Raw genomic sequence first — 27768 nt, 5'->3', positions numbered from 1 at the left:
AGAGGAATCACATCTTTCTGTATCCACTATAAAGGGTTACAGGAGTATGCTTTTGGCCGTCTTTAGAAATAGAGGCCTAGAGCTTGCAGATAATAAAGATCTACACGATCTTATAAGATCCTTTGAGACCACGAAGTCTAGGAATACATCTCCTCCTAGCTGGAACCTCGATGTTGTCCTGAAGTTCTTGTCCTCGGGAAGGTTTGAACCTCTTCATATGGCCTCGTTTCGAGATTTAACGAGAAAGTGTTTGTTTCTCTTGTCACTGGCAACAGCTAAGAGTTAGTGAGCTGCACGCCCTTGATGATAAAGTTGGATTCAAACGAGACTCGGCCATCTGTTCGTTCAAAGCATTGTCTCTGGCAAAGAACGAAAATCCTTCGAATCCCTGGCCTAAAAACTTCGAAGTTAAAGGCTCATCGGGTCTCGTCGGTAGAGAAGCTGAAAGGTCTCTTTGCCCAGTAAGAGCTCTAAAGTTCTACCTGCAGAGGAAGAAACAGTTGGGAGGTTCTAGACAAGGTCTTTGGTGCTCTGTTAAGGATCCTTCAAGACCTATGTCTAAAAATGCTTTAGCCTTTTTTGTTAGGAACGTCATTACAGATGCTCACAAAGTCTGCACTAACGACTCTTTTAAACTCTTGAGAGTAAGAGCAAATGAGGTGAGAGCAGTAGCGATGTCTCTCTCTTTTCACAGAAATATGTCGCTAAAGAATATCTTGGAAGCGACATATTGGAGGTGTAACTCAGTGTTTGCATCTCCCTATTTGAAAGACGTTCGTGTGACCTACGAGAAATGTTTTTCTCTTGGTCCTTTCGTGTCTGCGGATACTATCCTGGGTATAGGAGCTAACACCAATCCTTAAATGATACGTAATGTCTATTAGATATGTTCTAGACTTTCTGCTGAATAAGTGCAGACGTCGCACTGGCGGCCAGTCACTATTGTTCAGTAAGGAACTCTTGTGATATCTTATTAGATGAGTATCATTATTATTATTATTAATTTTTTTTTGTGTTTTGAAAATTATGTGTGCGTGTGTAAGTTGGTTTTTGAGTTATGGTTGTTGTGAAGAGTTTGGGGATAACTCGGAACAATTTTTAATACTAACATGGTGGTTAGGATCAGGTGGTCGGGATTGGTTGTGTGCTCCTTCATAAGGTGTATTGCCATATAAGTGGATCAGCACCCATTGACAAAGTCCTTTCAGGCTCTGCCGAGTAAGCGGATAAGACCCCATCGGCAGACCCACAAGAACTCTTGGCCATAGATCATATATCTCGCTAAAGTTTCTTGAGGTGATGCAGACTCCTGGGCAACAGCCACAAAGTCTACCACCTATCAGGTAGGAACCAAGGTTTATTTGTACCTACAACATATGTTGTTTACCTGTCTATTCCATAAGTAGCTGTCTCTTACCCTCCACCAAAGGGTGCCAATCAGCTATGTATATATCTGACAGGTAAGTTGATTGTATGAAAATGTTATTGTTATGATACAATAAAGTTTCATATATACTTACCTGGCAGATATATACGATTATGGCCCACCCAGCCTCCCCGCAGGAGACAGGTGGAAGAGAGAAAATATGATAGAAAACGGGAATGGTTCCTAGTCCTGCCGCCCAGGGCAGGCAGGTAGATCACCTGACCTACCTGTAGCGAGTGGCGCGAAATTTGAATTTCTGTCGGGGACGACGGAGTCTTAGCTATGTATATATCTGCCAGGTAAGTATGTATGAAACTTTATTGTATCATAACAATATCATTTTGTGATAAAACTATTAAAAAAACCAAGTATGAAAATTTTTAGTGGTTTTTCTTGACTTTTAACTAACAAAATAGGCTGTTTTTAGCATTTTTATAGGGGTTCCAAACATTCGCGGGTTCTAACTATTCACGGGGGGGTCTGGTACGCATCCCCCTCGAATACGGGGGACCACTGTAAATATACGTTTTTGATGGTCTTTCGGCATAACCCTTCAAAGGCGAAAGTCACGTGACTTGCACGGATTCATGGACAACTGCCTCGATACCGAACGCAGTCAGTCGGCAGCTGTCAGAGCGGCCGTGTCAGTTACGAGCTATTTAACCCTGGAAGGGTTAAATAGGACCTGAGTTGGTGGTTTTCCCCACTCAGAATGAACAGGGACTTGTCTCTTCTAAAAACTGGAACCGCACCTAGTGTCGTTCTCAGAAGCCTCAGAGTCGGGATGGGGAGCAACACTAGGGGTGAAAGAAGTGTCAGGCACCTGGAAGGGGGACCAGGTGAATGGCACATCAACAAGAAGGAGTTGAATACAGTCTTCCTGGCCCTGAGGAGTTTCGAACCAGAAGTCAGAGGCTCGGTGGTCCAGGTCAACTCGGACAACACCACAGCTCTGGCATATATAAGGAAACAGGGAGGGACTCATTGCGTCTCCCTGTACAAAACAGCAAGAGACCGGTTGCTGTGGCCAGAGGAGAGAGAAATTACACTTCTCACCAGATTTGTTTAGGGAGAGAAGAACGTAAGGGCGGACCTGCTGAGCAGGAGAGATCAAATCCTCCCCACAGAATGGACTCTCCATCAAGACGTTTGCAGATGTTGTGGAGCCTTTGGGGGCAGATCACACTTAGACCTTTTTTGCCACGAATTAGAGCAAGAGACTGGACAACTTTTGCTCCTCCATTTCGGATCCAAGAGCAATAACGGTAGACACACTCCTTCTAGACTGGACAGGGATAGACGGCTACGCGTTTCCCCCATTCAAGATTTTGGGGGAAGTATTGTGAAAGTTCGTCCCCTCAACAGGAATGAAACTAACTCTGGTCGCTCCCTTTTGGCCCGCTCAGGAAAGGTTCACAGAGGTACTGGAATGGACTGTGGACTTTCCCAGATCTTTTCCATTCAGGAGAGATCTGCTCAGACAACCCCACTTCGACAGGTTTCACTAAAACCTCCCCGCTCTCTGCCTGACTACCTTCAGACTATCAAGAGATTTATCAGAGCGAGAGGCTTTTCGTGCAAGGCTGCTAGCTCGATTGCCAGAGCCCGCAGGTCATCAACCTTGCGAGTCTACCAGTCGAAGTGGGAAGTGTTTCGTTGATGGTGCAGGACGAAGAAATTATCCTCTTCCAATACCTCTGTGACCATAATTGCTGACTTCCTTCTCTTTTTAAGAGAAGAATGCAGCTTAGCTGTCTCTATGATTAAACGTTATTGTAGCATGCTATCCACGGTGTTCAGGAATAGGGATCTGAATATCGCGCAGGATAAGATCTGCATGATCTTATCAGATCTTTTGAGACGACTAAGAATTAGTACTCTAGACTGCCTAGTTGGAACTTAGATGTGGTTCTCAAGTTCCTAGTATCGGACAAGTTCGAACCCCCTCAACAGGCGTCCTTCAGGGACCTGACTAGAAAGTCTCTGTTTCTTTTAGCGCTAGCGACAGCTAGAAGAGTTAGCGAGCTTCAGGCTCTGGATGCTAGAGTAGGGTTTAAAGGAGTCGGCAATCTGCTCTTTTAAACCTTGGTTCTTAGCGAAGAATGAGAATCCCTCCTAGCCCTGGCCTTGAAGTTTTGAGGTCAAAGGGCTCTCACCCTTAGTGGGAAGAGAGATAGAGAGATCCCTGTGCCCTGTCAGGACCCTTAAATTCTACCTGGAAAGAAGAAAAAAGAAGATTAAGGGCAACCTAAAGTCTCTGGTGTTCTGTCGGAGATCCCAGAAGACCCATTTCTAAGAACGCTCTGGTGTTCTTCATGAGGAGCGTCATAACAGAGATGCATGTGACGTGCGATGATGATCAGTTTAAACTCCTTAGAGTTAAAGCACATGAAGTAAGGGCCATTGCGGCATCTCTGGCGTTTCAGAAGAATATGTCGCTGAACAATATTGTAGCCTGTACATACTGGAGATGCAACTCAGTGTTTGCTTCTCTTTACTTGAGAGACGTGAGAGTGAATTACGATAAGTGCTTCTCGTTGGGGCCTTACGTATCTTTGGTGTTGTTTTTTAAGGGTGTCTGAGGGTACGGAAGTGTACTAGTGGTACCCTACAGTCCATTTAGGTAAAGGGTAAAAATATTTAGGTCAAGGTGATTCCCATGTTGTTGTTGTCCTTATTGTTTATTGTGTACGGCTCCATGACCAGACGTATAATTATCGCATGTCAGTCCATGGTTAGCCCTAGACTACATGTAAATGTCTATAGCTTGGTGCGCGGCTCCATATACCCCGCCAATGCTGGTAGGTATATATAGCTTGGCGCACGGTTCCATATACCTCGCCAATGCTGGGTACATGTCTATAGCTTGACGCAAGGCTCCATGTACTTCATCAATGCTTTCAAGAGCAGTAGACTTAAAAGGCAGTAACCTTCAAGTCAGCTATCTTAAAAGGTAAGGACTAAAAGAGAACTACTAAATTCCAATAGAAATTCCTCATTAAATATGGTTAGCTGCCATGGCCCCACCTCCAAAATGTGCCAATCGGCTATATGTAACTACCAGGTAAGTTGCATACGTAAAAATGATATTTTTATGATAAAATAATGTTTTACGTATACAGTGGTACCTCGACATACGAAAGGCTCAACTTACGAAAAACTCGAGATACGAAAGCATATACAAAAAATTTTACAGCTCTACATACAAAAAGTTTTCAAGATACAAAAGGTTGTTGCTGTAAAGTCCCGAGATTCGCCCGGACCACCAAGAACAATTTTAAAACTCCCGCGCCGCCAACTGAGTAAACTCGCCGCCATCCTCCCGCTCTCCCATTGGTTCCTGATGCTAGTCACCTCATAAGGTCCTGCTCTCCTATTGGTCAGCATCTACCCCTTGTGCTTTGAGTATTCTATTGGTAAAAGGATGCTGTAAATTGAAAAACTTATTCATGCAATACATTTAATAAAAAAAAAACAGGTAAAGATAGAATAAAGAATAGAAATGAATGGTTATTATACTGTTTGGTAGTTTCAGTAGTTGAAGAGAGATAATGAAAATTTATGGCTTACTGTGTAAAGTGATTGCTTGGCGATCGTTCGATACTCGTAAGTGCTGGATGTAAACAGAAGTTTGGAAGCTTTTTTTTTTTTTTTTTTTTTATTATAGTTAATGGTTAGTTAATGATTATTTGAAATGAGTACATGCAATACATTTAATAAAAAAATTTGGGAATTAGATATCATAAAATATAAAATAAATCAGACGGCCAACAAATACATATTTTTTAGAATTCTTCTTCTGTCTTAACATTACGTTACGTATACATATGTTTCATTATAGCTGTCAGTAACTCGGTATCTCCATTAGGTAAAGATAGAATAAAGAATAGAAATGAATGGTTATTATACTGTTTGGTAGTTTTATTAGTTGAAGAGAGATACTAATGAAAATTTATGGCTTACTGTGTGCTAGGAAAAATGATTGCTTGGCGTTCATTCGCTACTCGTAAGACGGGTAAGAGCTGAACGTAAACAATCGATTGGAAGGGTTTTTTTTTTTTTTTTTTTTGTGTATTATAGTTAATGATTAATTAATAATTATTTGAAATGAGTACATACTGATTATTTATACATTTTATTGGCATATTCTAAGCTTTTAGCTCTTAGGTTTAGATGTCAGAATCATAGACTAGGCTACAGTAGCAACCGCTAACATAGGCTAGGCTTATTGCTAAGGGACATATGCTAAAGTCCTAATATATGCAGTAAAAATGGAGTTGAACATTACATGCAGTTGAATATTACTCAAGTATGTACAGTATTTTGCCTTTTTGGAGTCATATTTCTTCCGTCGGATCGGCGTCGTAACCCTAGAACATGTGTTTTAGGCCTGGAAATATAATTTACTGGGGTGTTTTTGGAGGGCTTGGAACGGATTAGCCATTTTACATGTAAAATGTGGTCCAAGATACGAAAACCTCATGATACGAAGGGCGCCTCGGAACGGATTAATTTCGTATCTCGAGGTACTACTGTACTTACCTACTATGAGATTCAGGGCCTCTGTAACACGGTTTTTTCGCAATAAATTTTTATCTATGCATTTCATAAATATAACGCTTATTCAGAATACATATTATATCTACACATAAATTTTGACTGTATTCTGCATTACGTAGGTTGAATAAATTTGGTACTTATAATGTAAAAGTGACATATTTTGAAGACGGGCCAACTTACTCAGAGAAAAGGTTTCGAACGCACTCGTTACGTAACTTATGACGGCATTTCTTCCCTCTTTCTCGGTGGATGATTGGCTGTACGTAACGAAGGCTAAACCTCTGGCAACAATGACATACAAATTTAAATACAAGCAAAGCAGTACACCTTTATGAACTCTGGAACCTCTCCACTGATAATTGTCATAATGAACAAATCAACAAAATATGTTATTAAATACAAAAACACTACGATTATTAGTCTAACTCCCAAAATAGGTTTCCTAAGAAATTACAGTCTACTTTATAGGTCACAATCAGATTGACAAGATGTAGGGAATAGCTGGTAATTTTCAAAAACATAGTAGACAAGCTTGATTTGATAACTGCTATATCCAATGTCAAGCAATTTTTATTTATTGGCTATCTACCTATTTACTGAAAAAAAACAGCCGGTACTACCGTATATTGGCTTTAAACCTTCACCAATAATTATTGTCAGAATGATGACTTCATGAGGCTCCACCCACTTTCGCCTCTTTATAATTCAGGATAACACTGAAGGCTACCATGGGCACTGTTGGATTAGAAAATTTAACATCTATCTATAAAAACTAATTTCTCGAGTAGTTGTAAGAAGTGCTAAATGATCCTCAAGGATCCCAGCAGTTGGGCTAAACGTTTAATTCATGTATATTACTGCTATACTGTTGCGGCACTACTGCTACAGTAGTATTACTACGCTAGCATTGATACCCCACCCACATCTATGCATCGTTCCGCCATTCATAAAGTCTTTGGGTTTCAGAGGCGATGGAGTTTCTGCCTGGTGGATGGGCGGGGCAACATTTCGTCAAAAGGCGTGTTTACCTTGCTTACGTAATGAATGTTTTTCGACTCTTGGCTCGTAATCGTTGGCCATGGCGTCGGCTAGATCATTTTTACTCTATAAAAATTAAAATATCGGGTTTAGGTTATTGATAATGCTGACAAAATTTGTGTGTGGTTGTAAAATATACATATGTCAACTTTCAGCTACATCCGATGCTTTGACAAGGAGCAAAGTCCAAAAAACCGTGTTACAGAGACCCTGAATCTCATAGTAGTAGTTATATCATTAGAGCCCACCCACCTCCCCTCACATGGACAGGTAGGCATCAAAATTCTGAGGTTTATTGAGGTAGTTCTACATTCCCCGGTAGAGGGAGGGGGTACGGGAATCACCTGACCAGTCAATTAGCGCTACCGCGAAATTCGAAATTCTGCCGTGACGTCGGAGACTACAGCTATATGTAACTACCAGGTAAGTATACGTAAAACATTATTTTATCATAAAAATATCATTTTACCTTATATATTATTGTCATATATTCATAATAAAATGCATGTCTTATATATTATTGGCATATCTTCATAATAAAAAGCCTCTTCAAGGAATAATTCCTTGGGGAATGCATTTTTCGAAAGACAAAAATACACTTTACATGTTTACAGCTTGCAATGATTACTTTATTTTGATGTGATTACATTAATATTACAGTATGGTACTCTAAGCAGTACAGTAGCTATTATTTTTTATCAAAAATGGATATTCATTCTCGAAAACAATACGTATGACCACCGTGACGTCACCAAACCTAGTCTCGTTCGTACATACTATCTTTACACAATGTGATAGTGGTTTCACCATTCTACAAACTACCGATGTATTTTTACGTAAGTATCCTCTAAATTCTGTCATAAATCACTTTACTTACTTTTTTTGTGGAGCCCAAATACTACATATATATCCCGGAAAATTAACGAAATCGCGAATTTTATCATAGAGCAAGATTCACTAATTACTGTGTTTTCTTCTTCTTTTCATGACTAAATGCATTTTTAGGATACACTAATTTACAAATTTTCAAATACGTACTATGAATGTAAATAGCCAAATTCTCTCTCTCTCTCTCTCTCTCTCTCTCTCTCTCTCTCTCTCTCTCTCTCTCTCTCTTACAGAAAAAAACTATAATACTGATCTATTATTATCGTAATAAAAGTACAAAATGGTCTTTTATTCTTTCTGCGATTTACGAAACTGCTGCAATACAACTTTTATAGTTGACTCAATGATTATCACATTATAACAGTATACAAGAGAATATCTTATCACTATCCATGTTTCATTTCTTATCACCATAAAAATATTTAAAATACAAATTTCATTGTTATTCTCGACCTAAGCTAGTAACAGTACGCTCGTCCTAAGCTGCTCTCTCAAGCTATTCAACAGTTACTCATCATCCAAGCCTGTTCTCTCTCTCTCTCTCTCTCTCCTCTCTCTCTCCTCCTCTCTCTCTCTCTCTCTCTCTCTCTCTCTCTCTCTCTCTCTCTCTCTCTCTCTCTCTCTCTCTCTCTCTCTGAAATATGAATTACTGTATCATAATATAAACTATTATGTACAAAGTTAAATATAATAATAATTCCATTAATGAATTCGTTTCCAAAATAAACATCCATCAGCTGATTCTAAACGTAAACAAAAGATAAAACTAGATTTTTATTGCTGTATTTTGCTGTTTATACATTAATATTATAGTTGGGTGCTGTAATCTTTACAGTAAATCATGTTTTTTTTAATCATAAATATGTTCATTCACAAAATAGATATACTATTTACTTTTAGTTTGGTGCAGCAGCCAAATCATGAAAATAGAAAGGAATTGTTAGTTAATTTACTTTTGTTTATTGATCTGATGAAGGGGAAATTGAAGATAGGAAAGAATAACTTTGAATTTGTCTTGAATTTAGTTTAATGTGATAGTTGAAGACATATTTGGTGCTTGAACTAAAGTAGGCAGTTATAAACATTGAAATAGTGGTCTTGGGTGGGTTAATTATTAAAGTAAGCAGTTTAAAGCAATTTTTAGGGTACCAGGATGAGACAGGTATTTACTTATCACGGGGGGTTCTGGGCCCTATCCCCCGCGATTATCAAGGCCTCACTGTACATTCAAAAGACTGCCATGCAAATCCGTATTACCTATTCTTTAATAGGGTAAAATATTGCCTATGACACAGATCGCTAAATTTGCATCTTTTCCTTTATAGTATTTAATACGTAGGTCAAACAACAAGAAAATGAAACTTTCAAAAGAATGAAGTGTAACAAAATGAGTTATGCTATTAGAAAAACTGCCAATTAAAATAAAATAAAATATCTAATGTAAGCAACATGTGATGTCTTTGCATATGCTGTCCCCCCCTAATCTGCAGATGAAGGCTACTTCATATGCTTTCCCTAATCTGCAGACGTAGGCTACTTCATATGCTTTATGTCAATTACAATTAACTACATAATATAATTACTTGTTCTATTATGCAACAATTGTAAATATAATTTATTTGATAAAATTGTGATTCAATTAATACATACATATAAATGTAGATTTTATTAATCGGCCGTGACTGAGCAACCTACGCACGGTAATTCTATTGATCATGCGTACTGCCACTATCATATTTATGTATACAAAAATAAAAAATAAATACCCAGTAATACATTTTCATACATGTTTTAAACATAAAAGACGAAAACTTATAACAAAAAGCCGAAGATTCAATTAAAATGCGTTCTAATTAACTTCCAAATTAATAAAATACAACCACGTGAAGTCTTTGTATGAAATGTATTTTCCGGAACAGCGGCGGACAAGAACGAATATGCAAGACGATCTTTGATCACGTGGAGGGATAGTTATGTGCAGAAATGAAAATCTATACGTAATACATTTTCATGCACATTTTAAGCATAAAAGCATGAATATTTCAGTACGTAATGACATTGATTCCTAAATTTGTATCTTTTAAACATTTTCGGAAGAGCGGCAGGGAGCCACGGAAAAGAACGAACATGAAAAACGTTCTATGATAACGTGGAGGTATATTTATGTGCATAAATAAAAATCCCCTATATGCAATACATTTGCATGCACATTTTAAGCATAAAAGCATGAACATTTATTAATGGGACATCGATAGCTAAATTTGCATTTTGTAAACATTTTCAGAAGAGCGGCAGGCAGCGGCGGACAACAACGAACATGCAAAACAATCTTTGATCACGTGCAGGGATATTTATGTGCATAAATAAAAAATCCCCCATATGTAATACATTTTCTTGCACTTTTTTAAGCATAAAAGCATGAACATTTATTAATGACAAATAGATTACTAAATTTGCATTTCGTAAACATTTTCGGAGGAGTGTTAGACAGCGGCATACAAGAACGAGCATGAAAAACATCGTCTGATAACGCGGACGGCAGTTGCAAATGTTGCCTGTGTCATATTTACGTACAGAAATAAAATTACCTTATATGTAATATGTATGTACATTTTCATACACATTTAAACATGAAAACATGAACATTTATAAATCGATAGATTGATCGCTAAATTTGCACTTTTTTTCTCAATATTTTTGGAAAAGCGGCTGGTGGCAGCATAAATCAGCGTCATGGGCAGATAGTGTACCCTAATAGCTACATTTGTAATAACTCAATAAAAATGTTAATATCATTTGCATAACCTTTACTATGGTCTGAATGGTTCTTCTACAAATTTTTCATGCCAGATTTGATGACCCTACATGGAAACTTTGGCATAGTAAACAAAGTCTTACCTCTCTCAGACCTCTTGATGACATCGTATTTCGTCTCCAGCGATATCGTCTTCCTCTTCTTGCCGTCATTTCCATGGGATGTAGTAGCTGGACGCTTAGGACCCATGATGAATGAAGTTAAGCAGTAAAACTGAAACAAGAGAGCTGGGAAATTGCTCTACGAAGACCGCCATTGTTGTGTTGTGGCTACCAGTCCAATATTCCTGCGCTGTTAAGCATGTACGACCGACCCATGCGGCAGGCAGGTCATTCTCCGGTCAAGTACTACAGCACAGAACAATATAAACACAAAAAACTAGTTCCCGTCACTGTGTTTAGGAGAATGGCTGTCGGTCAATGGCGCCTTCAACCGGTTAATATCTGTTAAGAGACCGGCTTCCAGCCTTCGCTCTTGACTCAGGCAGGCGCTCTTCTCCAGCAAAGCCTTCGGCGGCTTGTGCCTCCTCTCGTCACGGTCGAACGTCTTCTCCTGTCAGACGCGCTTCTGCTAGTAAGCACCTCTCTTCGTTTAAGCGGCTTTCTAGGAGTGTGTCGCGGAGCGCAAGCGCCTCTCCTGACAGGCGCCAGGAACCTGAGACCCTCCTAGATTCAAACGGTTCCCGGCCTGTATGTAAGCGCCGTGAGACTTCCAGACGACCTGCGAGGGACTCAAGCTCCTCTCCTGGTAGGCCCCAGGAGCAGTGTAACTTCCATGGAAGTAGCAGACCCCGTTCGCCTTCCAGGCACTCTACAAGGGACAGAAGCTTCTCTCCTTGCAAGCGCCAGGAGCCTGAGAGGCTCCCCGATCCTAGTAGGACTCAAGAGAATAGTAGGCCTTCTAGGCGCCCTAAAAGGGACTCAAGCGCCTCTCCTAGCAGGCGCCAGGATCTTGGCAGACGCATTTCCCCTTCCAGGCTCCCTTTTAAAGGCGCCTCTCCTGGCTGGCGCCGAGATCAAGGCAGGCGCCTTTCTCCTTCCAGGCGCATGACGCCTCCCAGGCACTCCCACAGGAACGCAAGCGCCTCTCCTGGCAGGCCCCAAGAAACGGACATGAGCCTTGTACACAGTAGGCGCCCTACTCCTGTCAGGCGCCCAATCAAGGGCGCAAGCACCTCTCCTGGCTGGCGCCAGGAGCCTGAGAAGCTCCAGGATCTTCACAGAACCCAGACTAATAGCAGGCGGCCTACTCCTGCTAAGCGCCATCAAGTGGAGGCGAGTACTTCTCCTAACAGAACCCTCGTTGGGAATAGATTCTGTTCTCCTACCAAGCTTTCAGCTAGGGAGAAAAGCGCCTCTCCTTCTAAGAGTCTTTCGCCTAGAAAGCCCTCTTCGCCAGCTGCTACTATGGAGGAGGTTTCAGAGGAGGAATCCCCTAAGGACACGGGGGTCTCTGATTATAAGAGGCTAGCTTCTCTTCTTCTGCAAGAGTTCGGAGATTCTCTTCACCCACCTGACCCTCCTTCCCCAGGATCTTTGCTTTCAAGCACTAAACTGTCGAAGTCCCCCTCCTTCGTCAGGATGCGCCCTACTCTTTCTATGAGGAAAGCGATCAAGGGTTTAGAGAGCTGGCTTCTTTCCAAGAAAGAAGCAGGTAAGACGGTTTTTTCCTGTCCCCCATCCAAGCTGGCAGGAAAACCAGGTATATCTGGTATGATACCAAAGAACCCATGGGATTGGGTCTGCCTTCGTCTGCTGATGCAGGACTTTTCATCGCTGGTAGACTCTTCAAGGAGGCGCTCACTTCTTTCTGCGAAGTCTTCTTGGGGGATGTGTGAAATGGACCATCTCCTCAAGGGCCTATTTCGCACCCTAGAAGTCTTCAATTTTATGGATTGGTCTCTAGGAGCCCTGTTCAAGAGGGCTCAGGAACCTGACTTTGTTAATATGGAGGAATTAACCAGCATATTGTCTTGTTTGGACAAAGCTGTGATGGACGGGTCCACTGAAATTGCTTCCCTCTTCGGATCAGGCATCCTTAAGAAGAGGGCAGTGTACAGCTCCTTCCTAGCCAAGTCCGTGTCTCCTCTACAGAGATCCTCTCTGCTTTACTCGCCCCTATCGAGTCACCTCTTCCCGCAAGAGATCGTTAAAGACATATCGAGGTCCTTGTCTGAAAAGGCCACTCAGGATCTTCTGGCTCAATCGGCCAAAAGACTGAAGCCTGCGGTCCTGGTGACCAAAAGGGAGAAGGTTCCCTTCCAACAGCCCTTTCGAGGAAGGACCGCTCCTAGAGCCTCGCTTAGGAGCAGAAGAACAGAGAAAAGAGGAAGATCTTCGAGGAGATCTTTTACAAAGACCCAATGAGATAAGAGTCCTCCAGACGACAGTAGGTGCCAGACTTTTAAAGTTTCACAAAGTCTGGGGACAGAAAGGGGCGGACGCCTGGTCCCTCTCTATCCTCGAGAGAGGATACCTGATTCCCTTCAGGGAGAAACCTCCCTTGACGACAACTCCGAGGGAGTTAACAGCGAAATACAAAGATCCTGTGCGAAGCCAAGCCCTTCTACATCTGGTAAAACAGATGCTGGACAAGGAGGCAATAGAAGAAGTACAAGAGCTCCATTCCCTGGGGTTTTACAACCGTCTGTTTTTGGTTCCAAAAAACTCAGGAGGGTGGAGACCGGTCTTGGATGTGAGCGCGCTGAACTTGTTTGTAATGAAGTTCTCAATTGAGACGACATCCTCTGTCCTAGCAGCTCTTCGTCCAGGGGACTGGATGGTGTCACTGGACCTTCAGGATGCGTATTTCCACGTTCCAATCCACCCTTCTTCCAGGAAGTACAGTGGTACCTCGAGATACGAAATTAATCCGTTCTGAGGCGGCCTTCGTATAATGAGTTTTTCGTATCTTGGAACATATTTTACATGTAAAATGGCTAATCCGTTCCAAGCCCTCCAAAAACACCCCCATTAAATTCATAATAAAGCTAAATTGACCTATAAACAATGAAATACTACAACAATTTGGACCATTCAGTACCTAAATTAAGAATAAAAATGCAAAACCTGTAAATAAAGTGTATATTAGGTATATTAGTGTACAAGAAATATTATTACTGTAACGTAAAATGTGGAAGCTTACCTTTCGAGTGAAGCTATCTCCGAAAGTGGCGGCAGAGGAGGAGGACAAATGGCAGATAACGTACGTACTTACGTACGTACACTTAACTTTACAAAAACACATAAAATATTTAAGGAAAACTATAAAACTAAAATTTACGAAACACATTAACAAAACTTTAACACTTAACTTACAAAAATCTAAGAATTAAAATTTTTTTTCTTTTTTTTGATATTTAAATTTTTTTTACCTTTATGTAGGCTGCTTTTTTTTTTTTTTTTTCTTTCTTTTTTTTTTTCTTTTTTACAGAATTTCAACTTCTTCACCACTATCAACATTCTCTTTTTCATCACTTGGTTCTTCCTTTTTGCTTTCAACTTTGTTTTTTATCACCTGTGTGAGCCTTTTCGGGGTGTCTTTTTTTCGATAAACGATTGCACTTTATGAAAAGCGGCTAAGACATCCTTAATTTCTGCCGTTGTCATAGGCTCCTCCTCCTCTTCATCGCCGCTGCTAGAGAACTCCTCTTGAACGACATTATGTTGCATGGCCTCCAACTCCTTCAGGTCATCCGTCGTAAGCTCCTCTTGGTGCTCCTCGAGAAGGTTGTTGATGTCGTCCTCGTCGACGACCAGCCCCATGGACTTGCAGAGTGCAACGATCTCATCAAGATCTGGTTGGGGAACAGTTTCGGGATCGTCAACTGTTTCGGACTCAGCAGCACCAGCTTCGCCCACGTCGAATCCCTCGAAGTCTCGGGCGGATACGGCATCAGGCCAAAGTTTCCTCCACGAGGAATTCCAGGTTCGCCTCGAAACCTCCTGCCAAGCTTGGTCGATGAGTCGGATGCAAATGACGATGTCGAAATGCTCCTTCCAAAATTCACGCAAGGTGAGGTTTGTGGTATCGGTGATGTCGAAACATCTCTTGAAAAAATGTTTTGTATACAGCTTCTTAAAGTTCGCTATCACTTGCTGGTCCATGGGCTGGAGGAGAGGGGTGGTGTTAGGCGGAAGAAAAAGAATCTTAACGAAGGAATACTCCGCTAGGATATCTTCCTCAAGGCCAGGAGGGAGGGGAGGGGCATTGTCCAACACCAGCAGACATTTCAGGGGGAGGCGCTTCTCTTCCAAAAATTTCTTCACTGTCGTGCCGAAACACAGATTTACCCACTCGGTGAGCAAAAGCCTCGTTACCCAGGCTTTTGCATTAGCCCTCCACATCACTGGAAGCTTCTCCTTCAGCACTTTGTGGGCCTTGAAGGCTCGAGGAGTCTCGGAATGATACACCAGTAGGGGCTTCACCTTGCAATCCCCACTGGCGTTGGAACAAAGTGCGAGCATAAGCCTGTCTTTCATAGCCTTATGCCCGGGTAGCTTCTTCTCTTCCTCTGTGATGTACGTCCGACGAGGCATTTTTTTCCATAAAAGGCCAGTCTCATCACAGTTGAAAACCTGCTAAGAACTGTAGCCTTCCTTGGTCATCATCTCGTCGAAAGTCTTCTTAACCCTTAAATGCCGACTGGACGTATTTTACGTCGACATACAAAAGTTTTTTTTTTTAAATTCGCGGAAAAATAGTTATAGGCCTACCAGCCTAAAACTTTTGAATTACGCGCCTTGGGGGATGCTGTGGGTTCACGGATCGAGATGTTGTTTTGTTTAGAAGTGTGACCCAAGTGCGCATGCGCGAAATGCTTTCTTCTCGCTCCATCCAGCATCAGTGGCGCATCGTCCGAGAGCGATCTTTTGTCGCAGTCGTGTTTTTCTGAACTTGTGCGAGACTTTGAACATTTGTGTTGCTACAGGACATTTGTAGAGATGTCTCAACGACGTGTGAACCGCGAAAGGCGCGTTTTACCCGTCGGAAGGGATCGTGTAAGACGCGTTTTGGACTTAGATGCTGGCAAAGGGCCAAGCACCCAGCATGACCCCGCGCGTCAACGCCGTTCTGTGTGACCACGTGTGGATGAAAGTGGTTCAGGAACACATCGTATGCCTTTGGTTACCCCTAGGAAGCATGTGGGCGTCCTTGGGGGCATTCGTAGGCATTTGGGAGGCCTCCAACCAAGGGACATAGACGAATATCTTTCGGAGCTTGATCGGGAACATGTCGCAAGTCCTCATTTTGATGGCGGATGGTCATCGAGTGTTGAGGACATCACTCCCGATGTCAGTGATGATGAATATATGCCCCCAATGTCCGTTCGAGGCTCACATCCCGAAAGTGAGCTCGAATTCAGTGGCTTCAGTGCATATGAGGGGGAATCTGAGGAGGGGGAGGATGGGGATATGGGGTCTTAGTTTCATCGCGGATGACGATACTGAAAGCGAAGGCCTAAGTGAGGGTGATGGGCCAATGGGGGAGGGTAGTGTGCGAAATCGTGCCCGCACCCGTGCGCGCCCACGGGCACGTAGAAGGTCGGCTCGTCGCGCCAGCCAAGGTGAAGGTCGGTCCTCCGAGAGCGACGAGGGGTGGACGGAGGACCCCACCCCTCCTAACATGCACCCCTTCACGGCAACCCCTGGGCTCACCGTACCAGTACCCCTGACTGCTTTGGGGTTCATCCAGCTGTTCCTTACGCGGGAATTGCTGGAATAACTGGTACAAGAGACGGTGGACTACGCTCGGTACTGCCGGTATGAACTACGGACGACCTTGTCTTATTACTGGCGGGGTTGCAACCTCATTGACATGGCGCATTTTTTGGGGCTCCACATTTATTATGGTATGACACCTGCTTCCGACGTCAGGCAATATTGGAGGCGGAATTATTTTTTATGTATGCCCAATGTGCCTGGCGTTATTTCCCGTGATAATTTCCTGGCGTTGGACAGGTATTTCAACGCCTTCAACCGAAGGGCCATACCCCGGAATAACAGTGATCGCCTCATCCTAATCCGCCCAGTGTTGGAATACATTCGTGATCGGTGTAGAAATCTCGTGATTCCTGGAAAGAACCTTTCTTTGGATGAGGGGATGATGCCTTACAAAGAAATATGGAGTGAAATTTTTTTTTTATTACCGAGTCCAACACTGGATACGTCGTGGACTTTTCAGTGTATTATTCCGGGGTCTTCTCCACGCTGCGTGACACTGTATTCAGTCTTGTGGGACGTTTCCGTAACCAGGGATATCACCTGTTTATGGATAATTATTATAACTCGGTATCCCTGGCCCAGGAACTGTATGAAGCAGGTGTGCACGTCAGTGGTACCCTTCGGTTGGTGCGTGGGGCCCCGATTTCCCTCAAGAGGTACGCTAGTCATCCGCAACACCTGGCAAGAGGAGAGACAGAGTGGCGGCGGAAGGGCGCTGTCTTCGTCATCTGTTGGAAGGGTGTCCGACTCGTCCCCATGATTACGACGAGTCATGAACCCATCCAAGAAGAGATCGTACAGCGGAAGAAGACACGTCGACAGGGCCGAGTTGTGTTTGAGGAGTTTCGTATCGAGCGGCCTACCGTCATTGGGCACTACAACAGGCACATGGGAGGAGTTGATCTCTTTGATCAGCTCATCCAGTATTATCCCTTTGCCAGGAGAACCAGAAGGTGGACCCAGAAGCTCCTCAAATACATCCTTCAGTTGGCCCTCCAAAATGCCTACATACTGTACTGTGGGTACCGCGGTGACAATCTTCCGAGGTTGTCCCACATACAGTTCCTAGAGGTAGCCGGGAATGCCCTCATCAACTTCTATCCCGATGAGTGGCCTTCCATCACTGACCCCCTGCCCCGAGCTGCAGATCTGCCCCTAGCGGAAAGGGCAGATAGGAGGGCCAACTTCGGTCGACCTGCCGCCACCCCTGCTGCCGCCGCCCCTGCTGACGACGCCCCTCTTGCTGCCGGCCCCGCCATCACCGCTTCTCGTCGGGTAGTGGACCCTGTGTGTCGGCTGCAGCCAGGGGATCACATACTGGAGGCCTTAGAAGGGCGAAAGCAGAAACAGTGCCGGGTGTGCCATATGAATGGCAGAAGGAGAGACACCCGGTTCTTCTGTCGTCTCTACAAAGTTGCTCTTTGCAGGATAGGGGACTGTGACCGTAAGTACCACACTAAGGTCACGTATTGGAGTGTGCCCCCTAAACCGACAGCGGAGGGCGCACGGGGCTGCCGGGTCCATCAGCAGTAAGGGCGCGCGTCTCCCTCCTCCACCTGTACCTCGTCATGTTGAGAGGAAAAAAATGCAAAACTCTTCTATGGAGGAGGGAGTAAACAAGAATAGAACGAAGAGTCAGGATTACGAGTGAGTATTCTGCATTTATTTTATATTTATTTTTATATTTATTACAAGTTTATATATATCCGTATCTGTGCATGATAAAATAATAATAAGACATTTCATTGTATGCGAAAAGAAAAGTGTCACCTGCATTCCTTTTATTTATGTATTGGTACCAGAATCAAAAAATGTAATATATATTTTATATAAAAAAAAAATCTATATATATATATATATATATATATATATATATATATATATATATATATATAATATATATATATATATATATATATATATATATATATATATATATATAATAAATATATAATATATATATATATATATATATATATATATATATATATATATATATATATATATATATATATATATACTACACATACATAATGTATATATAAATATATATATATATATATATATATTGGTATTTTTGGGTAAGCAAATTACATAACAGTCTAGTAATATTCAATCATTTATCTTCACTTTAGAACAAATTGCAAGTCTCTAGAACAATATTTAGATTTATGGTGAATTTAAGAAAAAAAACTTTTATTCCGTCTGCGCGCCGATTCTCGGCAGCGAATCTCCGAAATGCGTAGGTCACATTCTCCTAATATTTGTGCCTTTTCATATTAGGCTTTTTATAGAGTTTTATATATGAATATGTGCACAAAAACATGCACAATATAACAAAAAATATTTGAAGGTTGTAGCATTTCTCAATTTTGAAATATTTGCATATAAAAAAAATTATAAAAAAATTCGACATTTGGTCGACTTTAACTCGTCCGAAATGGTCGAAAACTGCATTTGTAAGCTAAAACTCTTACAGTATCATAATATTCCATCATTTATCTTCACTTTAAAACAAATTCTAAGTCTCTATAACAATATTTCGAATTATGGTGAATTTACAAAAAAAATATTTTTTTACGTCCGCGCGTTACGAATTCATGCATCATTTTGTGATAATATTTTCTCTATGTTGCTTTTATTGTTTTACAATGTGTTATATACCAAAATGATCGCAATTTAGTGTACATTACAACGAAAAAAAAGTAACTTGTTACCTTTAACCATTTTGCGCACAGCGCGATTTGAATACAATTATATATGAAATTTCGTTTTTGCGCTATCATATATCGCATTATTTATATATGATAATAATAATTTTTTTCATTTCTGATGGTTGCATACTAAACTTCAGGCATTGACAAAAAAAGGAGCCAAAAATGAACTCTTAATCTTGAAAACTGAGCGCGTTGTGAATTTTTGAAAAAAATATTTTTTCCGCTTATGCGCTCACTCCGAAACCCCTCCGGCACATGGGAGACAATTTTTTATTTACCGCTCCGGCGTTTAAGGGTTAGATACTTTGGCCGCTTTCTTGTCCGAGCTGGCAGCCTCCCTTTACGCACCACCGAATGGATGCCAGTCCGTTTACGGAATTTCTCGAAACAGCCATGCAAAGCCTTGAACTCTGGGGTTGGCGTTGAAGTCCCTTCCCCTCCATCGTCTTCCGCCTGCGCAATCAAATCGCCGAAAATAGCACTGGCCTTGTGAGTGATTGCCGTCTCTGTTACTGTATCGCCAGCGATTTCTTTGTCTTTTATCCAGACGAGGAGCAGCCGTTCCATCTCGTCGTGCACATGGCTCCTCTTGCTGGACAAAATAGTGATGCCCTTTGACGGTGTAGTTGCTTTGATGGCATCCTTCTGTTTAAGGATGGTGCCTATTGTCGACGGATTACGGCCGTATTCCTTTGCGATCACACTCAATCGCATACCAGCTTCGTACTTCTTTATGGTCTCCATCTTTGTCTCCAAAGACAGCATGTGCTTCTTTCCGTGAATTTCAACTTTCTTGGGACCCATGACTACGTTAATTTACGTAAAGTTATACAATACAGTCTTCGCACAACACGATAATATGTACTGCAATGAAATCACTAATGAATTTACGTTACTAAACGAAATCGTTGGACCGAACGAATGCCGATTGCGTACGGTAAAGTTTCGGGTGCGGAGTGGCCGAGCTAAGGCACGCCAACACGTACATATAGAAGATGCATGATGGGAGGGATGCTGTCCAATTAGAGAGAAGGATCTCATGGCTTGGCTAGCATCAGGAACCAATGGGAAAGCAGGAGGATGTGGCGAGTCTACTATAACTAAGATGGCGGCGTGCGGCGCGAGTTTCAAAATTGTTATGGGGCGAATCTCGGACTTTCAGAAACCTTTCGTATCTTGAAAACTTTTCGTATGTAGAGCAGTAAAATTTTTCGTGTTAGCTTTCGTATCTCGAGTTTTTCATAAGTTGAGCCTTTTGTATCTCGAGGTACAGTGGTCCCCCCGTATTCGCGGGGGATGCGTACCAGACCCCCCTGTGAATAGTTAGAACCCGCGAATGTTTGGAACCCCTATAAGAATGCTAAAAACAGCCTATTTTGTTAGTTAAAACTCAAGGAAAACCCACTAAAAATTTTCATACATGGTTTTTTTAATGGTTTTATCACAAAAAGTGCATTTTATGATGAAATTCATCAAAAAAACCAGGAATTTGTGGATATTTACCATAGAAAAATACCGCGAATGCGCGAATTTTCCGCGAATAATGCAGGGAAACGTTCCCGAGAGAAATCCGTGAATCTGGAGAACGCGAATACGGGGGGTCCACTGTACTACTGTACCTGAGGTTCATGGTAAGAGGGAAGGTATTCCAGTTTTGTGCTCTGTGCTTCGGGCTTTCGACGGCCCCGCAAGTGTTCACAGGCCTAATGAAAAATGTAGCACATTGGCTACATTTGAAGGGAGTATGGATCTCATTGTATCTGGACGACTGGTTAACCGTGCCCAGTCGAAAGATCGCTGTCTGGAGGACTTGACTATGACTTTGAGGCTGACCCAGTCCTTAGGACTGTTAGTAAACCTCAAGAAGTCCCAGATGATTCCCCAGCAAAGCATTGTCTATCTGGGGATTCTGATGGATTCTCTGGGTTTTCAAGTATTTCCGTCACAGGAAAGACGAGATCGCTGCTTACAAAATGTAGCAGCTTTCCTAGAGAAAGAACAATGTTCCGCGAGGGACTGGATGAGTCTTCTGGGGACCCTTTCCTCGATGGAACAGTTCATTTCTCTAGGGAGGCTTCACCTAAGACCCCTGCAATTTTACCTGAAGGAGAAATGGGATCAGAAGTCCCAAAAATTGTCAGACTCCTTTCTTCTCTCAGAGAAGATAAAGGAGAATCTCCGTTGGTGGTTGAACCCACACAGGCTCAACGAAGGCGTTTCTCTTTGAGTACCGAGCCCTCACCTAGTGTTATTTTCAGACGCCTCAGAGTCGGGCTGGGGAGCGACTCTAGGCGCGAGAGAAGTGTCGGGCACCTGGAGAGGGGAACAGGTGTCCTGGCACATCAACTTAAGGAGTTGGCAGCGGTTCATCTGGCACTCCTGCACTTCGATGCTCAGATCACAGGATCGGTGTTGCAAGTCAACGCAGACAACACCACAGCCCTAGCTTACATCAGGAAGCAGGGAGGAACACACTCCTTCTCCCTCTACGAGCAAGCAAGGGAATTGCTGCTATGGGCCAAGGAGCGAAAGATCACTCTCCTAACCAGGTTCATCCAAGGAGAAAGGAATGTGAGGGCCGATCTTCTGAGCAGGAAGGATCAAGTCCTTCCCACGGAATGGACTCTGCATCCAGAGGTCTGCAACAGACTTTGGAACCTCTGGGGAAGACCAAACGTGGACCTGTTTGCCACTCATTGGAACGCAAGGCTGGAAAACTACTGCTCTCCAATCTCAGACCCAAGGGCGGTAGCAGTAGACAGTCCACTTCTCGACTGGTCGGGAATAGACGCATATGCTTTTCCCCCTTTCAAGATCCTAAGGGAAGTAGTGAGGAAGTTTGTTGCAGCAGAAGGAGCAAAACTGACTCTAATCGCCCCGTTCTGGCCAGCTCAAAATTTGTGACTGCCTTCAGACTATCGAAGGACTTGTCAGAGCGAGGGGTTTTTCGCGCGGAGCTGCGAAGGCTATTGCAAGAGCAAGGAGAGCCTCTACCGCACGAGTCTACCAGTCGAAGTGGGAGGTGTTTCGAAGATGGAGCAGAGCTCATAAAGTATCCTCTTCCAGTACCTCTGTGACAGACATAGCCGACTTCCTCCTTTACTTGAGAGAAAATTGCAACCTGGCCATCTCCACAATTAAAGGCTATAGAAGTATGCTTTCCTTGGTCTTCAGGCATAAGGGCCTGAATATTGCAGAAGACAAAGACCTCCACGATTTAATCAGGTCTTTCGAAACCTCGAAGACCAAGACTGTTAGACCACCCAGTTGGAACCTGGATGTGGTTCTAAGATATTTAATGTCTAGCAGATTTGAACCTCCGCATACAGCATCTTTCAGAGACTTAACCAGAAAGTCTTTGTTTCTCTTCGCTTTAGCCTCACCCAAAAGGGTAAGCGAACTGCAAGCTTTGGAAGGCACAGTTGGGTTCAGGAAGGACTCAGTAATCTGTTCCTTCAAACCCCTTTTCCTTGCTAAGAACGAAAACCCTTCGAAACCTTGGCCTAGAACCTTCGAGGTTAAAGGACTGTCTTCACTTGCAGGAAGAGAACTAGAGAGGACTCTGTGTCCAGTCAGGATCCTCAAACTCTACCTCGAGAGGAAGAGACAACTGGGAGGTAACAAGGAAAGTCTATGGTGCTCGGTTAGAGATCCGAAAGATCCATCTCTAAGAATGCTCAGACTTTCTTCATTAAGGATGTAATCAGAGAAGCCCACTTAGCCTGTGAAGATGAGCACCTCAAGCTCCTAAGAGTGAAAGCTCATGAGGTGAGAGCCATCGCTACCTCGTTGGCTTTTCACAAGAACTTGTCTCTCCAGACGCTCGTCGAATCTACATACTGGAGATGTAATTCTGTGTTCGCATCTCATTATTTGAGAGACATTCGTGCTACGTATGATGAGTGTTTCTCTCTTGGAGTGTATGTATCTGCGGATTCGTTGCTGGGACAGGGAGCTGAAGCCAATCCTATTTAGTCTAGTTTATGTTAGGGATTTTAACAGTTTGCGATGTGTTTTTTAGGTTGTTTGGAAGAGGGTACTGGAAGTGGACCCCTTTCAAATCTTAGTTCTAACATGTTAGTGTGGTCAGGTGGTCGGGATTGGTTGTTGTGCTCCTTGTAGTTTTTTGGTACCTAAAGCTCTGTCATGTAAGAGGGTTAGCCCCCGTTGATACGATACAGGTTAAGGCTCTGCCATGTAAGTGGGTCAGCCCCCATTGGCACGATCCAAGACAAGGCTCTGTCAAGTAAGTGGGCCAGCCCCCATTGACAAGATCCAGAAGGGCTATCAGTCACAGGTCTCTTCCTCGCTGAAGCTCTTGAGGCAAGCAGACTCATAGACAGTATCCATGAATCTTCTGCCCATTCAGGTAGGAACCAAGGTTTTTTTCTTTATACCTACAACATATGTTGTTTTCCTGTTTTTATTGTATGTCTAATATGTAGCTGTCTCTTGCCCTCCTCCAAGGGTGCCAATCACCTAAGTATATATCTGCTGGGGAAGTTGCATGTACAGAAATGATATTGTTATGATACAATAAAGTTTTGTACATACTTACCCAGCAGATATATACGATATAGGGGCCGCCCAGCCTCCCCTCAGGAGACAGGTGGAAGAGAAAATCTGATTAGAAAACAGGAATGGTTCCTAGTCCCGCCACCCAGCGGCGGGAGTGGTCTGATCACCTGACCTACCTGTCGCGTGTGCAGCGAGTTTTGAATTCTGTCAGGACGTCGGAGACTATAGCTAAGTATATATCTGCCGGTTAAGTATGTACAAAACTTTATTGTATCATAACAATATCATTTTTCAAGAAGAAATAATTATATAAAGCAAATTATTAAGTAATTTTAGCCATCAGCAGTCAAATAATCACAATCATGATAACGTTCAAATTTAGGGCTGTCACAACTTACCTATAAATAGAACAGAAGTAGAAGGCAGTCATTGGATAACAGATTTTCATGGTAACCAGAAGCCAGTCAGGTTTTAGCAGTATTCTGTCTGAGAAAGAACGTTTTGCTCAAATGAAGTTGACAAAGATGTATGTTTGTGTGTTTTGAATACATTACGTGGTTTTTAATAGTGTGTGTATTTTACCAATTACTACTTGATGAATAGAATGAATTTTCTCCAAAGATTTATTGCTTATACGGCACATTTTTTTTAAAACATGAACACACACACACTATGTGTGCATTTGTACTAATACCTATTGTTTATTTTGGGTTTTTCGAAGGTCAGATCTTGGGATTTAGTAAAAAAAATAATCTTGAGCACATACCCAGATGACTAAGGTAGGCCGTTAGCAGGCCAAACTATCAACCTTATGAATTGATGTTTTACTCTCCACAAAATGTTTTCAGTTTTAAGAATTTCAGATAAAGTATTGTGTACCTGTACAACTTTGTAACCTGGAAGTTTGGCAGATAAATTGCACAGTAATAAGTAACCTGCAGTATATACACATTCTGAATAATTTAAAGAAATTAGTATTAAGTATTTTTAAATTCACATGCTGAGAAATTCCTCCAAAATTTTTAGGTGCGTATCTTTTCTGCCTGGATTAAGGACATTGAACCAAAACCTACCCCTACTCCTTGGGGAGCCAAGATGCCTCTTGGCCAGCTCATGACCGAGTTCTCCAATTCAACAGGAGGAGGTTAGTTTGTGAATTCCAGTAGGTATTTGTTATTCTAGCTCCATTTTATTTTGAGTTCTTGATCTTGGTTTTTCTATTGAAGTTAAAAATTTTTGGTAAAAAAAAATGTAGCTTGGTGTTTCATGGAAGTGGTAATGACTACCATTCATGGTAGTTCTATACTACCAATTAGAATTACAGTTTGACAGTATTTTAATTGCTGGGGTTGATGTGGGGTTCTGTGTGACTGTTGGTAGTGGTTTTATGCATTTGTTTTTGCTTATTAATCTTTTTGTTTGTTCCGATACATAATACAAACCTTTCGGTCCTTTAACAATAGGAATACTACTATACTTTCGGCGTAGCTGGAATTATGGCTGTTGAATTTTGAACAAGGTAGGTGGTTAGGCAGTAACTACCGTGGGGCAGGCTAGCCTGCCCGGATGTAAACACCACTTACTTTCGGCCGTCTTCTGATGAAGACGTGTGTTCGTGAACTCCGGCTGACTGGTCGTTTGATATTAATACTAAACAAAGGTTTGTCCTTGGTTTTTCAATTAATACAAACCCACTTTTTGTAAAAGCCTTTGTAACCGCCCCTCTACTTGTGTTAAGAGCCGGCGACTAAGGTATGCCAACATATTTACATTCTTTCGCCCTTTAACACTGGCTCAGACCTGCATGAGGACGAGATATGTATTTATCGTGAGGATGAGACATGTATTTAACATAAGTGGTATTGATCCTGTAACGGGATATGTATTCATCCGGAAATTACCCTTATGCCTGGGAATTACCAAGGGAACTTCAAAGGTTTGTCCGTGTTTTGTTGTTATGGTAATTTCTCTTCTCCTTCCTTTCACTTACTATCGGAAGAAGGTAGAAGGATGGACGGTGTGCTGATGTTGGGGGATCTCCTCTCACTTCGGAGGGCGGCGCTCTTGGATGTGTGAGGAGTATCCTCGTTACTTTAATATTTTTTTCCTTATTTTACTGACTAGTGGTGATTGTGTTTTCAGCAGTATTGGTTGGATGCTCTTCGTATTGGTTATCCTATCCTGGGAACTGTACCTATGACTCGTAGCATGTTGTATACCGATCCTCGAGTGTGTGTACTGATCCCCTGCTGATAATAATTTTCATTACCACTACTACCCTGGAGTTATGTCACTGGACGAAGCTGTCACGCTGCCCTGTGAGGTTATCTACTCCTCATGGTAGAAGTCTGGCAGAAGGAACCGAAGAGGAAGAGAGCTCGTCAAGTGTCGTCATCCTCCTCTTCGAGATCATCATATCTGCAGGCCTCTCCCCCCCTTCAACTTTTAAGGCTTTGCCGTAAAAGAAGGTGGTCTCCCCCCCGAACCCCCCAAAGAAGTCTCGTCACGGGACTTCTAAGGGTCTGTCTCGCTCCGGTGAGACAGGTGGGTCTTCCCCGGGTCCTCCCGTTCCTTATGGAACGGGGCCTGTCTCTCCTTCCTCGGGGAAGGAAGGAAGAAGCAGACGGGAACCATGGAGGTACCGGCCACCGCTGGTATCTCCTCTCCCGGTTCCGGGAACCATCTCAGCCACCCGCTTGCGAGCGTTACCGAGTGTACGGTCACCTACGGGTGACCGTGCAGACAGGGTCCAGAATGTGGACTTAGCTTCTATTGTCAGGACCCAGGCACGGAGCGGAAGATGGTAGGAGTCGCTCAGGTGACTCTCGCCAGACTGGCAATCGCTCTCGCAGCGATCGTCCTGTGCCCAGGGTTGACGTGACGTTCCTGCGGGTCCATGCACGCAGAGACCGGTGGAGGCGGGCCATCCAACCCTCTTTTAATTAATCCTTTTCTTTCAGTGACAACCCCACCCAGACGATGGTCGCTCCAGCCGCTCGACCAGGCCTGCAGATCGATCGCCACCACAGGAAGAGCGAGGTGATCGTGAGGGGCGCGCTCCTCGCGCTCCCATCACGACAGTGGACTCTCCCCCACCACAACCGGACGGATAGGGGAACCAGCAGCAGCTCTTCTGACGCTCGGGACCGTCGCCACTGCTCGCGGTCTAGCCGCTTGACCAGTGCAGCCTGATCGCCAGCAGCTCTCTTGAAGAGACTGATCCTCCTTTCTTGGTCCAGCGTTTCCCCGGAAGAAGACCGCTGGTCCAGACCGGCAGCTCGATCATCACCTTGGTTGATGATCGCCTACAGTCCTACCAGCCTACCAGTTCTGCTGGTAGGCAGGGGAGGAGCTCTCGTAACAGCTCCCCTGACACAAGAGACCGACGCTCCGTTCCTTGGTCCAGCGTTTCTCAGTAAGAAGACCGCTGGTCCAGACCTGCAGCTCGATCGCCACTGTTGGTTGGTGATCGCCTGCAGTCCTCCTAGCTTACTGGTTCTGCTAGTAGGCAGGGTAGGAGCGTCAGGTCTCCCTCACCTGTTCCTTACCTCCTCAGCAGAGTGATTATCACCGCCGTTCACATGATGGTCCAGCTGGACCACGCACACAGAGACCAGGGGGGCTCCCCCTTCAGTCCTCTTGAGAGGTTTCAGCCTCGACGAGGACTGGGATGTGTCGGAGGATGGTATCGGCTCTCTCCTCTCAGGCGCTCGCTCAGTCCCACCCAGACGACGGTCACAGTGGCGGTAGACATTTAGCCTACTGTACGAGTTCGTAACCCTCCTTGGGAAAACGTTTTCTCCAGACGGTAACGTTTTCCTAGACTCTGACCAGCAGCTGCCCGTACTCGCTTCTCCGACTGCTAGTTCTGCTGGGAAGGCGAGCGAGTATCCAATCTTCCTCCCCCATTCCCTCTCTCCCTATGGCTGCAAAGGGAAGGGAAGGGATCCTGCAGAGCATTCTCCGTAGGATTCCATGTCGGGGATTGCGTTCCTGAAGGGACCTTCGGGTCCTACCAGACGTAAGTCCCCGTCGTTGAGGAAGGATCTTGCCCTATCCTTGATTTCTACGGGAATCGGGAGG

At 43.3% G+C, this 27768-nt stretch overlaps 1 protein-coding gene across 1 annotated transcript in view; it reads left to right on the top strand.

The window, feature by feature from the left end:
- Positions 1-27768, top strand: part of LOC135222982 (actin-related protein 2/3 complex subunit 1A-like) — a 174884-nt gene that overhangs the window by 56099 nt on the left and 91017 nt on the right. Inside the window, exon 6 of the mRNA XM_064261485.1 lies at positions 24712-24829. Coding sequence (XP_064117555.1) covers positions 24712-24829 — 118 coding nt within the window. The remainder of the gene's footprint in view (positions 1-24711; positions 24830-27768) is intronic.

Source organism: Macrobrachium nipponense, chromosome 20, assembly GCF_015104395.2.
Source record: "Macrobrachium nipponense isolate FS-2020 chromosome 20, ASM1510439v2, whole genome shotgun sequence".
Classification (NCBI taxonomy): domain Eukaryota; kingdom Metazoa; phylum Arthropoda; class Malacostraca; order Decapoda; family Palaemonidae; genus Macrobrachium; species Macrobrachium nipponense.
The sequence above is the reverse complement of the archived record's forward strand: the minus strand, read 5'-3'. Positions and strand labels throughout refer to the sequence as shown.